Source organism: Nycticebus coucang, chromosome 19 (assembly GCF_027406575.1).
Source record: "Nycticebus coucang isolate mNycCou1 chromosome 19, mNycCou1.pri, whole genome shotgun sequence".
In the NCBI taxonomy this organism is placed as follows: Eukaryota; Metazoa; Chordata; class Mammalia; order Primates; family Lorisidae; genus Nycticebus; species Nycticebus coucang.
Window position 1 is genome coordinate 59,215,870 of NC_069798.1, and position 14,302 is coordinate 59,230,171.

A 14,302-nucleotide genomic window follows, 5' to 3' on the forward strand; every position below is an offset into this window, starting at 1 on the left:
ACCAGTAGAAAAGCTCTGGAGTTAGCAGGAAAAACTGGAATCTGGAGGTGTCATTTCCTATTACGTTTAATTTTTTGGGTAGAGTTGCTTTCCTGAAATCAGTGAAGGTGATTTTTGGTGAATTTTTGGGGCCTGGAACTGTGTCTGGTACTTAGTAGACTACATGAATGTTTATTGTGTGAGTTAAGATGAGAGATTTCATAATTAAGGGACAGAATGCTTGAGAATAGGAGTAAATGTGTGAGTGCATGTATACGTATGTGTGTAAATGCCTGGCACACTGTTCTCACTCTTTTTCCTTGTTCTGTCCTAGCAAGATAGTTTTCATTCATTTGCTTCTCTGCATTTGCCACACCGAAATAATGTGACTACAAAGATAACTCTGTCATACAGAATGGCTTTGTCATGATACAACTCTACCTGTGGTAAGTCAAAACATTAAATTTATGCCTTCATCAGGCTGTACATCAGTGGTTTCCAACCTTGGTGCACGTGGTGATCACCTGAGGTGATAAAAACTATGTTGTCTGGTTTCTACCTGGAGATACTGACTCAGTTGGTTCAGGGGTGGAGCTTGGCCATAGATTTTTTTTTTTAAGTTCCTCAGGAGATTTTAATAAGCATGCAAGGTGGAAACAGTGCTGAGGCAGAGAGAGAGAACGTCCTCCTTCCTTGCCCAGCCACTTCTGTCTCCAAAAGTCAGGTAAGTTCTTCTTCGGGTTCCACTTTAAGAGTTCTGGATTTTGAGAACACTGATGTTTGTTGATTTGAAAGAAGTACCTGTATTGTGCATAGACTTTCAATGGGGGTGGTTTTATATAATTTAGTGCCTACATGGCTATGATATTTTATTTTCTTAATTTTCTCTGGTAGTAAGTTAATTCAATTTTACTTTTGTGTTAACCTGCAAGGAGTCCCTGTAAGAAAACCTGAGGCTGGAAACAGCTTTCCTGTCAGGGGCAGGTGCTTTAGCAGGGATGAGTCCTTGAGAGCAAAAGCCTTCAAAGCATGTGGGCTTTTGAAAACTTCATTTTACATTAAGCTCATTTTTTGTTTTAGGATTCTTCTTAAAACCTTTACTAACTGTTATGAAGTTAATATGTTAACAGTTATAAAGTGGCTGATAAGGAAGAATAAACCTGTTCTCCCTGTTTATTTGTGGAAATGTCAGTTGCTCTTCAAAAAAAATAAATTTTTTTTTTTTTTTTTTTGGTGAGGTAACAAAAATAACACAAGCTCATGTACAAGCCTAAGACAATACAGAAAAGTATAAAAAAGAAAATGCTTTCACTACCACTTAATAATCCATGACCAGTAATGCATCTTTACCCAGAGTCAAGTTTTCAGGCAGTTAGGGATTGAGGTTGGGGAGAATTGATCAATCCTGCTACTCTCTGCAATGGATTTTGAGCGAACTGAGAAATGGAAAGCATCAGGTAAGGCTGCAACTATTGGCTCTGTTATTGTTAGGCTGGGTTGGACAGCATTGCTTGGACTTGGGGTGCATGGGCATCCCCACACCTCACCCTTGCCTTATCCTGGGCCCAGCAGCTGGATAAGCTGGACAAGGGCTGGGTCTGCCCAGGGAAGCTCTGTGCAGGGAGGAGGGTATGGGAAGGCAGAGGCGGGCAGGTTCAGACAGATGACAAGTAAGAACAGTCATTACAGCCATAATCCTGCTCCCTGGGGAAATGAGAACTGGGTGATGCCAGACCCCAGCTCATGACTGCTTCCTGTCAGGAGGAAGCCGAGGGAAGGGGTGGGAAGTGAGCAGGAAGAGTTCCCACGGCACAGGGAAACCCACATGCTCAGTTTTGATTGTTGTGGCTGTTCTAGATCTCATTAAAACCATCATGGATCCACTCAGCATAGCCAGTACTCATTTGGGATTTGATCTTCTCAACAAGCCGAGGAAAACTGATGGCAACACCCTCTTCTCACCTGTGGGCATCTCCACTACCATCGGCATGATCCTCATGGGGAGCCGAGGAATCACGGCCTCCCAGTTAGAGGAGGTAAGGGGGCTTCCTTTGTTTTATATGCACTGACTCATTTCGAGGGGTCAGCCTTCTAGAATTACCTTGAATCTGTTCTCATCTTGATCAATGGGCCAGGAAACAGACTATCAAGACATGTAGCAATTTCCAGTTTGTCAGAAAAGCCCTCTTCCCTCTCCAAATACCCTCATCCCACCTGCCCCAGGATGCTCGAAGGTGTTTTCCTTGGGGACTGGGTGTGTGACCTTGTCTAAAGCCATTATGCTCATAATTACACAGCTCACGAAGACCAAACAAGTACTGGAAAAAGTGACATAATCCCCACTCGCATATAAATGACACATCAAAGAGGAATACATGAATGGATAAACCAATGTAGGTTCCTCAGCAGGAATTTATGGGAAATGCAGACTTTTCATGATTTTTCCAGGGGAGAAGTTGTGTATCATGAAAATTCCTTTAACAAACATCTGCTTTCCTCAGACTAATTCTGCATGAATTTTCCCTGCTCTGACCATCACAATAATATTTTCTGCCCTTCCAAGGTATTTTGCTCTGAGGAAGAAACTGAGAGCTCAGGAATAAAAGCTGAAGAAGAAGAGGTAAGGAGACTTCAGTAGGGTTTGTTTGTTTGTTTGTTGTAGGTGTGGGCTCATTGGGGAGAAGGACTTGTGAAGCTTGAAAGAGGTAACATTTCACTCTTATTATTAATGATAATAATCACTGCAGCTAAATAGTGTTTCTAGGATTATACCATAACACTAAACTCTTTATATTCAGAAGAGAACAATGGACAATAACTACCATTCTATAACTGGCAAAGGCTAATAGATTGGAAATCCCCTTAGCAGAGTGCCTGGGTTTTGTAGTTATTGGGTGCAAGTCCTGGCTCAGTGACTTAAGAGCTATGCTCTTTTGAGCAACTTATCTTCTTTCAGCCATTGTAAAGTGTTCCTAGGAGCATCTAGAACACATTGGTGATGGTGATGGTAGTACTAGGTGATATTATTACTAAATTCCATTCATATTTTTAGCGTGGGTGGTGTTTTATTAGTAGAGGACCTGTGAGGTCTCTTCCAGCTCTAGTGCTCTCGTATTCCTCCCACAAAAGACAGTCTGTAGAAATAAGAGAAAGGAATAAGCCTATTGGATCAAGGCTAGCATCAGGACATGACCCAAGTTCTCAGAAAGGGCATGGCTGCTCTGACAGTATTTATAGTCCATTTTCAGACCCTCATAAAATCATAATTCAAATCACCTGGCAATGTGAGCAGTTCCACCCCACAACCCCGAAAGGTGAGGTCATCTGAGTGCATCTCTGGAAAGTCAGCCTTCCTTCCAGTGTTTGCACAACAGAGTTGCGTCAGGTAGCTTCTCTGAAGTCCCCTCAATGATTGAGGAGCACAGTTGCTTTCAGTGTGATTTCTTTCCTAGTCATGATAGGCAATACGTGGAATCTTTGTGTAATTTAGAAAAAGGCATGTTATATGGGATAAAATCCCTACTTCTGGGTGCAGGGTCTGATGACTGGAGTGGAAATTGAATTTCAGCTTTGTGCTGGGCACAACATGTGCACATTCCTGAGTGGTAGCTCTGTCCATTCCACAGGAGCCACAGAGGTAAGCATAGAATTACTGAATGAAAGGATAGTAGGACTGGAATATTTCTTAGTAATCTTCTATTCTAATCCCATCATTTAGTGATTTGTCCAGAGATAGGCTTGACATGTACCATTTGATTATCATATGAATCCAGGATATTCTGAGCCTTGATTTTAAAAACTGATGATAAAATCTTGAGATATGGGTACAAAAAGTATAAGAAATAAGGCAATAAATACCTTATAATTCCTCTGCGCAGGATAAGAAATAAACCAGATAAACCAAATCAGCTGATGCCCCTTAAGTAACTTCCTTCGGTGTACCCCAATCCTGTCCTGAGAGAGGAAATTCCACTATTGTGGATGAAGTTTTATTTTTCTCATATATTTGTAATATTATTTCATTAAATACAGGACCTTTTGTCATTATTGTTTGAACCATGATTGTTTTTGTTTCAACATTATGGTTATAAGATTTATTTATTTTAGGTGGACACTTGTAGCTTTAGTTGATTTATTTTTACAGCTGTTTATCTGTTTACCTTGTTAATGGGCTCTCTCCCTCCCTCCCTCCTTTCCTTCCTTCCCTCTTTCTTTCCTTCCTTCCTCCTTCCTTCACTTTCTCCCTCCCTCGTTTTTTACCAAAAGAGGAGAGTTTCTCTAGTTGGGGGCTACTCAATATAGTGCCATTCAAGTGGCTCCTTAGCACTTGAAATATATCTAGTCTGTATTGAGATGTATCAACTACACACTGGATTTCAAGAGCTTAGTATGAGAGAAGAATACAAAATATAATTAATTTTGTACATTATTTTTACTGAAATAATGTATATTTTTAATAAATTAATTTATAATCAATATTTATTGTTAGTTATATGTTGAAGCGATGATGTCCTAGGTCAGATAAAATATAATATGAAATTTAATTTCATTTGTTTCTTTTTACTCTAAAAAGCATAGTCACTAGAAAATTAGAGATTATATATGTGGCTCACATTAGTGGCTTACATTATATTTATATGGGACAGCATTTGGCTAGCACATATTGAGAGGTAGGGTATGTGTATGTTCAATTTATTAACTGTTGCTAAATTATTTGCCAAAGGGATTGAACCAGTATTTATTCCTCTTAGCAATGTGTTTAGACCCACTTCACAGAGTTGTTCAGGGAGGGTGAGACCTGAAATCCCACTGGCTTTATAATTCCTGGTAATCTGCATATGTACTTTATACTATATCTCTATCTATGTCTCTATCCATCTGTATGTTTTCTGTATTCATGTATGATCATGTGACTTTATTCTCTGTTAATGGGTTGAATTACATTAATGGAATTTCTAATGTTAAGCCATTCTTGCATTTGTGAGATAATCAACTTGGTCACGGTTTTTAGAAAATTATACATTCTTAGTTCGGATTTGCTCATATTTTGCTGAGTTTTAAAATTAATATTTGTTATCAATGAGATCAATCAGTAATATTTTTTCTTGTACTGTTCATGTCCAGTTTTAGTATCAGGTAGCAATAAACTCATAAAATGAGCTGAAGATTGTTTCCTCTTTTTCTATTCTCTGGAAGAATTTATATAATCAGAAATACACATAATTTTTTTGATTATTTTTGGAATTTGGATTAAAATTCCTTGGGCCTGATGATTTTTTTGTTTCTTTTTTTGGGGTGGTGGGTTAGATTTTTTGATTACTTAGTAAATTATGATGTTTTTGTTTCTTTTTGAGTCAATTTTAAGTACTATTTTAGGTTTACTTTTCATTCATTTCATTTCTAGAGTTGACATCAGTCATGACTTACATCCTCGTGTGATTGGGATAAAAGCCACCTGCTGAACATGGGCCACACCAAACATATGGCTGTCAAACTGAGGGAAAGATACAGCAGCCACATTCTCTTATGGGAGAATCTAGGCTAGCTTTTGCCAAGATAACTGATATAGTTTTTATTTTCATGTTCAAGGTTGAAAAGACAGAGGAGATTCAGCACCTGTTCCAAAAGCTTTTGACTAGAATAAGCAAACTCACTGATGATTATGGACTGAACATAACCAACAGGCTGTTTGGAGAGCAAACATATTTCTTCCTTCAAGTAAGTTTTGCTATGTCTACCACACTGTGGGCAGTATTTGGGAATGGCCAAGTGGTCCTGCCAGGACAGTGGTTGCACATGTGGCTGGTGTGATTTCTCTGTCTGCTCTCTAGACATCCTGAACTTTAGGGAGTTTCTACTTAGTCCTGGCAATCTGTATCTGATTTATGCTTTAACTCCATTTTACCTGCATAAAAATGTTCATGGAGGCACTCAAAGTGATGTGCCCAGGGCCTTAAAATCTCTTTTACGACATCCTAATGTACAGGTAACTATATTTGGAGACATTGTCAATTAGTAAATCGATTTTTCAACGTCTTTCTATTCCTTCCTTATTTCTCCTAAAGAAATACTTAGATTATGTTGAAAAGTATTACCATGCATCTCTGGAACCTGTTGATTTTATGAACGCAGCAGATGAAAGTCGAAAGAAGATTAATTCCTGGGTTGAAAGCCAAACACGAGGTAGTGTATGTGTGGGTCATTCATCAAATAACACTCCTTGGCAACCTGTTGTCAGTGAAGCCTGGGCTTGGCACTGCATGGGTGCCAGGCAAACAGGCTTTGGCAGGGGGTGGGAGGGAAGGACTTGGAGTGGGTCTTGCACAGTTGGAAGGGCGGGGCTGGGTGTAGGCTGGGCCAAGGCACTGCAGATGGTGGGATAGTCTCAGCAGGTTCAGGGAGAGCCAAGAGGAGCCAGGGAGGGGACCAAAAGAAGCCGACTACATAGAAAAACATAGGGTAGATTTGTTTGCACAAGGCCTTGGATTGCAGTATATTGGGGGCTTTGGAGAGTGGGTCCATGCCTGTCTTGGGTTTATGTTCTTTCCTTTACATAAGAGCCTTTCTGCCTGAACCTGGGACCCTAAGTGAAAATGTCCGCAGATTTCTCTTTGCTCAGTGAGAAACACACCACCTTCACATCAAGACTTGACTGTGCCTCCTGCAGCTGGGGCCACTTGTGCCTTGTCTCCACCTAAGCATTATGCAGGGATGCAAACAACGCTCAGCCCCATCCACAACAGAGGATTTGACAAACGCTATATTCCATTCTCCCCTCTCATCCCCTAGAATGAGCCAAATACGTGAGAAATAGCAAAGAGGAACATTAATGTAAAATACACTTCCAGGAGCAATAGCTAATGGTTTAGTGTTAGAGTTTTTCTTTAGAGCTACATGTTTTATCCCAGTTTTCAGGGAGACCTATGTTATTTCAAGTGCATTTTTTGTCTTCATTCTTAGCCCAGGGAAAGAAAAAGTAAAAGAAGCAGAGAAAAAAGGGGTCTATCAAAAAGTTGGTTGAACAATATTTATTAGAATTTAGTGTGGGTTGGGCTGAACCCAGAGACAAAAATATCAACTTTTCTGATAGAATAATCTCCAAACCTCGTGCAGTAACTATATCAAATGGGTAAGAAAAATAATAGCTAACCCTGAGTGCTTACTATGTGCTAGATAGTATCTTCAGTGCTTACGTGTGTTAAATCATTTAACTCCTTTAAACAATGCTATGAGGCAGATTTTATTCCTATTTTACAGATTTGGAAACTGAGGCACAGAGAGCTTAAGTAACTTATCCAAGAGTCCTCCGCTGATAAGAGGCAAAACTGGATGCTGACAGAAGCATCTGATCCTGGAGTCTGGACTCTTAACCATCAACCTCAATTTATCCAGTGGATAAATAGGCGATGGGCAGAGTGAGAATCTTCCTGCTAATTCTGCCAGCAAAGCTTTTTCTTAGCAAGGCCTTCAGGTGCTGACCTGGCTGTGTTTTTCATGGTCAGTCATACCCATTTGCATCATTTCTGCTGCACATATCACTTATAATTGAGAAGAATGGGCCAATTTTTGTTTGTTATTGTTTGTTTGCAGAAAGTATCAAGAACTTGTTTCCAGATGGTTCTCTCAGCAGCTTGACCAAGTTGGTGCTGATGAACACAATTTATTTTAAAGGGCAATGGGATAGGGAGTTTAAGAAAGAAAATACCAAGGAGGAGGCATTTTGGCTGAATAAGGTATGGTCCTTATTGCTCACACGTAGGATGCAATTTCTATAGTCATGTTTGAGCAAATGCACACTGGTTCAGAGGAAGTGCTCTTTCTGAGACTCTGTTAATTTGTTGTAGAGTACAAGTAAATCTGTGCTGATGATGACGCTGAAGCATTCCTTTAGCTTCACTTTCCTAGAGGACTTGCAGGCAAAAATTGTGGGGATTCCATATAAACACAGCGACCTAAGCTTGTTTGTGCTTCTTCCCAATGACATAGATGGTCTGGAGAAGGTAAGCACTTGCGTCTTGCATTAACTGTCACCTCCTGAGGCTTCGTGCCCCAGAGCTTCTTCTGGGTGAGCCTGGACACAGGGCCCCTGAGCATGAGCGGGCGTTTGGCGTTGTCCTCCATCCAGGTACTAACCAGGCCTGACCCTGTTTAGCTTCTGAGATCAGACGAGATCAGATACCTTCGGGGGGTATGGCAGCTAATGGCAGCGTTAAATAGAACGTGTTTCTCATTCTATGCAACGGCTGCAAATGAATGTCCGGCAGCGTTAAGGAGTATGTATCAGGTCTGTTGAGAACAAACAATACAGTTTGTGGATGAGCGAAAATGAATGTTGAAGTTTATATGGAAGTTTTAAAAAGGACCTAAATTCTGAGAAATGTTTGTTATTGGTCGGCTCCCTTCCGAGCCCCCCACCCCCAAATAAATAAAAATCACATATGCACACATACAGCAAATTTTGCACGCTATTCAGTACTCTCCTGGACCTTTTCGATTTCTTCCTTCGACCCTTTAAGCCCATTGATTTAGTCCCAGCCATTTTTCAGTTAAAAAACTAGTGTCCTGTATTTTGAAAATCAGGAAGGCTTTGTTTCAAATCCCTGTTCCTCTAATAGTTTTCTGATGTTTAAAGCTTCTTAATTTCTTGAACTTCAATATTGTCTCTCTATAAACGGTGCTTAATGGGCAGCATTGTTGTGATGATTAGAGAAATATAGCCTAGAATGGGTGGAGGACATGGGAAGCACTCAGTAAGGGCTAGCCACTGTATTATGATAGTACTGGATTCTGTGATACTGCTGTGAAACACCGCCAGCAGCATTATAAGTGAGAAAACATTTTGTGACAGCGATGTAGTGATATGTATGAAAGAGTATTTATACTCTGACTCACAAAGCCAGTTGTGGGAATTACCTTAACTAAAGAAATAATTTAGAAGAAAAAAATTGCCTTTTGAGTCAAACCGGTCATTTCAGTATCAAATACACTAGAACACCTAGTTTGAAATTTATAGTAACTGTTATTTTTGTATCCGCTGTGTGTGTCAGGGTCTATCAGTATGCCTGCTACATTCTACATGTTTGTGAAGGGAATGAATAGATGAACACGATAGAATTTATCGACTTAATCGGAGTATTATTTAGTAGTTTAAAGATATTTAGGAGATAGATACCTTGTGTGGAAATGTTCAAATTTTATCAAATAAATGGGCATCGACTGTGACTGCAACTAGATATGTGTGTATACGGATGCGTACAAAGACTAAAGGGTGATAGTAAAATACGAACTAGTGTTTTAAATTGGTAGGATAAAGAAATGACTTACTTAAAATGCATTTAGTGGTATTGCATTTTCCAGTATACCAAGATTTTAAATAGAGAACTTTAAGACAACTGCCTGCTTATAGAGAGTCTAGTGCAAGGACATTCCTGCTTTTATTTATTGCTAACATTAATAACTTTTGCCTGATACGAATCAGCCAAACTGGTTTAAATTTTGGTTGGTAAGCATGCCGATCTGCTTTCCTTTCTTTTGAAAAAATAGATTGTAGATAAAGTAAGTCCTGAGCAATTGGTGGAGTGGACTAGTCCAGGGCATATGGCAAAAAGGAACATTCATCTACACATGCCCCGGCTGGAAGTGGAGGACACTTTCGACCTTGGGGAGGTCCTGGCAGACATGGTGATGGGCAACAACCTTGGTGAGTGCCAGGCCAACTGTTTGGAAATGACCCCACGCTCCAGCTTGCGAGCCCAGAAGATCCTGCACAGATGCCGCATAGTGCTCAGCGAGGGAGGCACCGAGGCTGCAGCGGGCACTGGCATCGACTTCAACGTGGCATCAGCCCCGGGCGATGAAAATACTCATTCTGATTGCCCCTTCCGGTCCTTCACCAGGCGCGATGCCACATCACAGCCAGGTGCTGAAAATGTTCACTGTGATCATCCCTTCCTGTTCTTCGTCAGGCACAAGGAGTCCAAAAACATTCTGTTCTTTGGCAGATTTTCTTCTCCTTAGGAGAGTCATTGCTGTCCTTAGAAAAGACAGCCACCAAGGTTAGCACAGGCATGTGATAATGGAAATCGTCTGTTCTTGTGAATGTTTTTCTCACTTACATTCCAATCCCACATTCAAATCAATAATTTAAGGACTAGCATGGTGTGTGTGTGTGTGTGTGTGTGTGTGTGTGCGTGGTTAAAACTTTTCTTTGAAAGTGAAATGTCCTTTCATTTGTGCCATGCATAAGGCAAGTAACCCCGAGCTCATTGGTAATCTCTCCTTGGTTTATTTTGAAAGTAAATCAATGCCTTGCGGTTTTGTGCATCCATGAAGAGAACAGTCTCTTCCATAAGGAAAGTGTGGACAGCAATTGTGGAGGTCCTCCTTCTAGTATTTTAGCATATTTTAATATACAAGTAAAATAAAATAGTAATTGACTCAATTCCTGTGTTCCTTTTTTCTTTTTCAACAGGTATTGTAGAAAACTGCACATAGGAAGAGAACTTAGGAACACAGTAGCAAAACATGAATTAAAACTCAGATCTCAGAATAAGCTAATAAGTAATCACTTCCCATTTTACTTTTTATTCCTTACATATTAAGAACACAACTATAAAGTTCTTTCAAGAAACTTCTGGGTTGGGAAAAATGGCCATTCTCATAATGGCATCAAAAAACACGCAATAACAGTAATGAACTTGTACAAGACACAGCCACACATAGACACAAACACAGCTGTGAGACCCTGACAGAGCACATTTATGAATGCTTACTTATTAATTTGCCAGACCACGTAGAGCTGGGAGCCTTCTGACCTCAGGCTCCTACTTGCCTCAGGAAACTGGGAGATAGGGTCTTTATCTCTTGTGATGTTTACCTTTCAAAGAGATGGTTCCCAGGACCTTGAGAAAAGCCTTTCTTGGTCATAAAGCTGAAAAAAGCCTATGTAGTCTCCCAAAGGATTAATGTATATTTCGAAGAGGGGAGAAAATATTTAGAATCATAAATGTTCTAAAGCAAATACTCTGATTAAAAAAAGAGGGGCAGAATTGCTTCCCTTACTTTCATCCGAGAGAATTAAATGTATTATTTTTACTTTGCATGTGTCCTGTCAAATGTTACATTGGGGTTGTCATTTGACATTAGGGCAATTAACCACGATCTGGTTATAACAGCTGTCATGTCACCCAAACACTTATGTAAAACAATGCGGTCATGAATATACTTTCAATCTCTTTTTCTTTGAACTCACCACATTGTTTTGTTTATCACTATTTACTTGAACTGGTATTACCAGATGTTTCGAAGTAGTTGTTGCTGAATCCACTGAATTACAGTGCATAGAAAATAGTGCATCCTTGTAGACTGTAGTCTAATATAGTTACAAGGCATTCTGATTTATTTAATGAGTCATATTTTATTTCAATAGCAGTATTTATGTCACAGTCTGTGTTCCTTGATAATTGATAGTACAGTAATACAAATTATAATACTTCTGTAAGAGCCATACCTAGATTTATTAGTAAATTGATCATAGAGTCAGTGAACTTTTTCAAAATTTAGATTTTATTGATTTTATTAACAGATGATACATTCATGATTTAAGATACAAAAGGTGAAAAAGATCTAGAGTGCATTGTCTCTGCTGCCAGTATCCCCAAGCCACTCAGTTACCCACCCATGGAATACGTGCTATAGTTTTTTATCTATTTCTGCAAAGATACGTTATGTGTCTACACACAAATACATGTGTGCAAATTATTGTTCGTTCCTTCTTAGCACAAACAGGATTGATGCAAGTCCCCTTCACCTAGGCCTGGACACAATCCCCGTTTTCTGGTCCCCCAAACAGGCTCATAGGTTAGTTTGATCAAATTTCCATCTGAACCTCCAGAGAGAAGTGGCACACCCTACTCAAGACCACATTCCTACACAATGGCAGTTTTAAAATTAACTTCTGCCCACAGGCCCCTGGCACCAAATGGTCGAGACATATTGTAGACATACATTCACCTCCCCAACCCTCCCTGCCTGCAGGGTATGCAAAGCTTCATATTACCCCCTGGACAGAGAGCTGAAGTGGGCTACCAGCTTGGGAGACCCCGTCTACTGCACTAGAGGCTTTCCTATTTCCTTTCCCTTATCCCCCCAACTTGAATTGAATTTTTCTATTGTATGGGTGTGTAGTAGTTCACCTGCTGGCATCATATTAGTATTGAGCACATTAGATACGTGCTTTGCCATTCTTATGATACTTTACTAAGAGGAATGTGTTTCAACTTCATCCTGGCTAACACAAAAGATGCAAAGTCTGCATCTTAAAAATGGAGACGTCACAACTTTGCACGCCACCCTTCTGCAGGGGCCATGGTAATCTTCTCGTATCATTCCACTTTTAGTATATGTGCTACTGAAGCAAGCACGACACCATTGTTTTCAAATGCCTGTCTGACAGGTCTATTTGTGTCTTAAAAGAACTTCAAATTCAACAAATGCAAATTTAAACCAATGCTCCTCTATTCTCTACAAAACACCATCTCCTTCCATCCGATTTGTTGGTAGGTCAGAAACTGGGGTGTCTTTCTTGGCTTCTCCTTTTCCTTTCTCTCTAATCTCTTGCCAGAATTCTGTGGATGCTACTTCCTAAATAATTCTCTTTCTCTCCATCTCTACTACCATCACTGTAATGGTTTCCTAATTTATTCCACAGTAACCGCAGTGTTCTTTATTCTCATTTGTTTATATTGGAGTAGCTGTCCTCAAGACCACACCCCAATGTAGTTATTACCCCTGGTAGAGATACCACTCCTTGTGATAGGAAAGGAGTTCAGGTTTTCTGTGTGGGGATGACTTCAATCATCTCACATTGAATACTGATAAACTGATTTTATTCTTTCAATGTCTATTTTGCTTTTCCCTGCCTACATGTCTTCTTACATTTTTAGAAAAGTTAATGTCAGTATACCATGTGTGTGCATATATTTTGGTAGAATTGGAGACCATTCTAAGTGAGGTATTGCAAGAATGGGGAAAAAAATGACACGGGGACTGAGTACTAAAGTGGAAGAAGATGATGAACATGTATGTGCTCATAAGGAAGCAAACTCAATGAAATTCAGATGGAGATGAGGGGAAGAGGAAATTCTCACCAGGGGATTTTGCATGGGTACACTGTCCACTTTCAGGCAGAGGGCACACCTATCACTTTGACTTAAAATTTAGAAAGCAAACTGTGTGACTCTTCCCATATTTTTAAACTTTGGGGTCACTCACAGCAGAAGTAGGACCCAACTGTTCATTAGGACAAATGATCTGACCTCTTTGCTCTGTGCAGTGAGACACTACTTCCCGGGGTGTTTTTCTAGGCATTCTCATGTTGAATGCTGTAAGTTTTGTTTGTAATGAGAGGTGGGTGGTAGGACAGACATTCATATCATAGAGTGAAACTGTTGGCAATGTCTCTGTCTTGCATGGGGAAGACAGCTGTGGTCATCCCTGGCTATAGGTGGGGCAGGCAGTTCCAGCTCAGGTGGAACTGCCTGGAAAAGCTGCTTATTTCCCAATTCATAAAGCACACAGGAGCCCTTTGTCTTGTTTTCTCTTAAAGAGCCCTAGTGAATAATGGGCTCTGATGTAAAGGAAAGGATCTGATCTTGAAATGGGTCTGTACAGAGACTTGGGATCCATAAAGATATGGTCATCTGGGGCCATGTGTCAACCATCCTCCATCCCTGTTGTCATGTAATCGGCTTCCTGTGATCCTCTCCCTGTTTCCCCTTGGCTGTCTACACATTAATTGGACTCTTTCATGGTCTGCAGGGCCCTCCTCCATCCCCTCTGCAAATCCATCTCAATGCTCCACTTTCAGTACCCCAGGCAGTGTCAAGCACAGGGTTCACTAACACAGGGTGCTCAAAGTTGTTTTTATAATGGGCAGCCCTCTTACCATTTGTTTGACTTTCCACCCTGGAATTAATCTTCTTTCGACTTTCTTCAGCAGCTTTCATAAAATCAACAGATTCCACACTAGCCCGGTAAAATTCCTTAATACTAGCTACATATTCCTTTAAGACGTGAAGGAAGAAAAGAGGAGTTAAGACTAGTGCGTCTGCAGCTACGTATTAGCACATATTCTTATTTGTAATTGTAGTAAAATGAACCCAGACCCTGAACAAATCCACTATCTCCTACCCTTGTTTATTTTTATGCAGGTGCCATGTAGGCCATGTGAAAGGGCTACAGGCTGGCACAAGAAGGTCACTGTTGGTGCCATGTGGCAAGTGGCGGGGACAGAAGACGCGGTGATTCACAACCTGAAATGCAA

The 14,302-nt window shown here is 40.3% G+C and overlaps 1 protein-coding gene and 1 non-coding gene across 6 annotated transcripts; one reads left to right on the plus strand and one right to left on the minus strand.

The window, feature by feature from the left end:
• Window positions 1-53: 53 nt before the first annotated feature.
• Window positions 54-10,146, plus strand: SERPINB13 (serpin family B member 13). Of its 5 annotated transcripts, XM_053571608.1 has the most exons (10): window positions 54-107; window positions 314-425; window positions 1,334-1,436; window positions 1,837-2,015; window positions 2,543-2,599; window positions 5,569-5,697; window positions 6,045-6,162; window positions 7,570-7,712; window positions 7,824-7,979; window positions 9,523-10,146. In XM_053571608.1, exons 3-10 carry the CDS (start codon window positions 1,400-1,402, stop codon window positions 9,994-9,996), a joined length of 1,293 nt encoding a protein of 430 aa, XP_053427583.1. In that variant the 5' UTR covers window positions 54-107; window positions 314-425; window positions 1,334-1,399; the 3' UTR covers window positions 9,997-10,146. The 5 variants fall into 5 exon arrangements, with proteins under 5 accessions (XP_053427583.1, XP_053427586.1, XP_053427584.1 ...); XM_053571611.1 differs by lacking the exon at window positions 7,824-7,979; XM_053571609.1 differs by lacking the exons at window positions 54-107; window positions 314-425 and adding an exon at window positions 648-703.
• A 2,152-nt stretch (window positions 10,147-12,298) lies between these two features.
• On the minus strand, window positions 12,299-12,401 carry LOC128572173 (U6 spliceosomal RNA). The gene has a single exon (XR_008376084.1). It is a non-coding gene; the product is annotated as a U6 spliceosomal RNA (small nuclear RNA).
• Window positions 12,402-14,302: the final 1,901 nt, after the last annotated feature.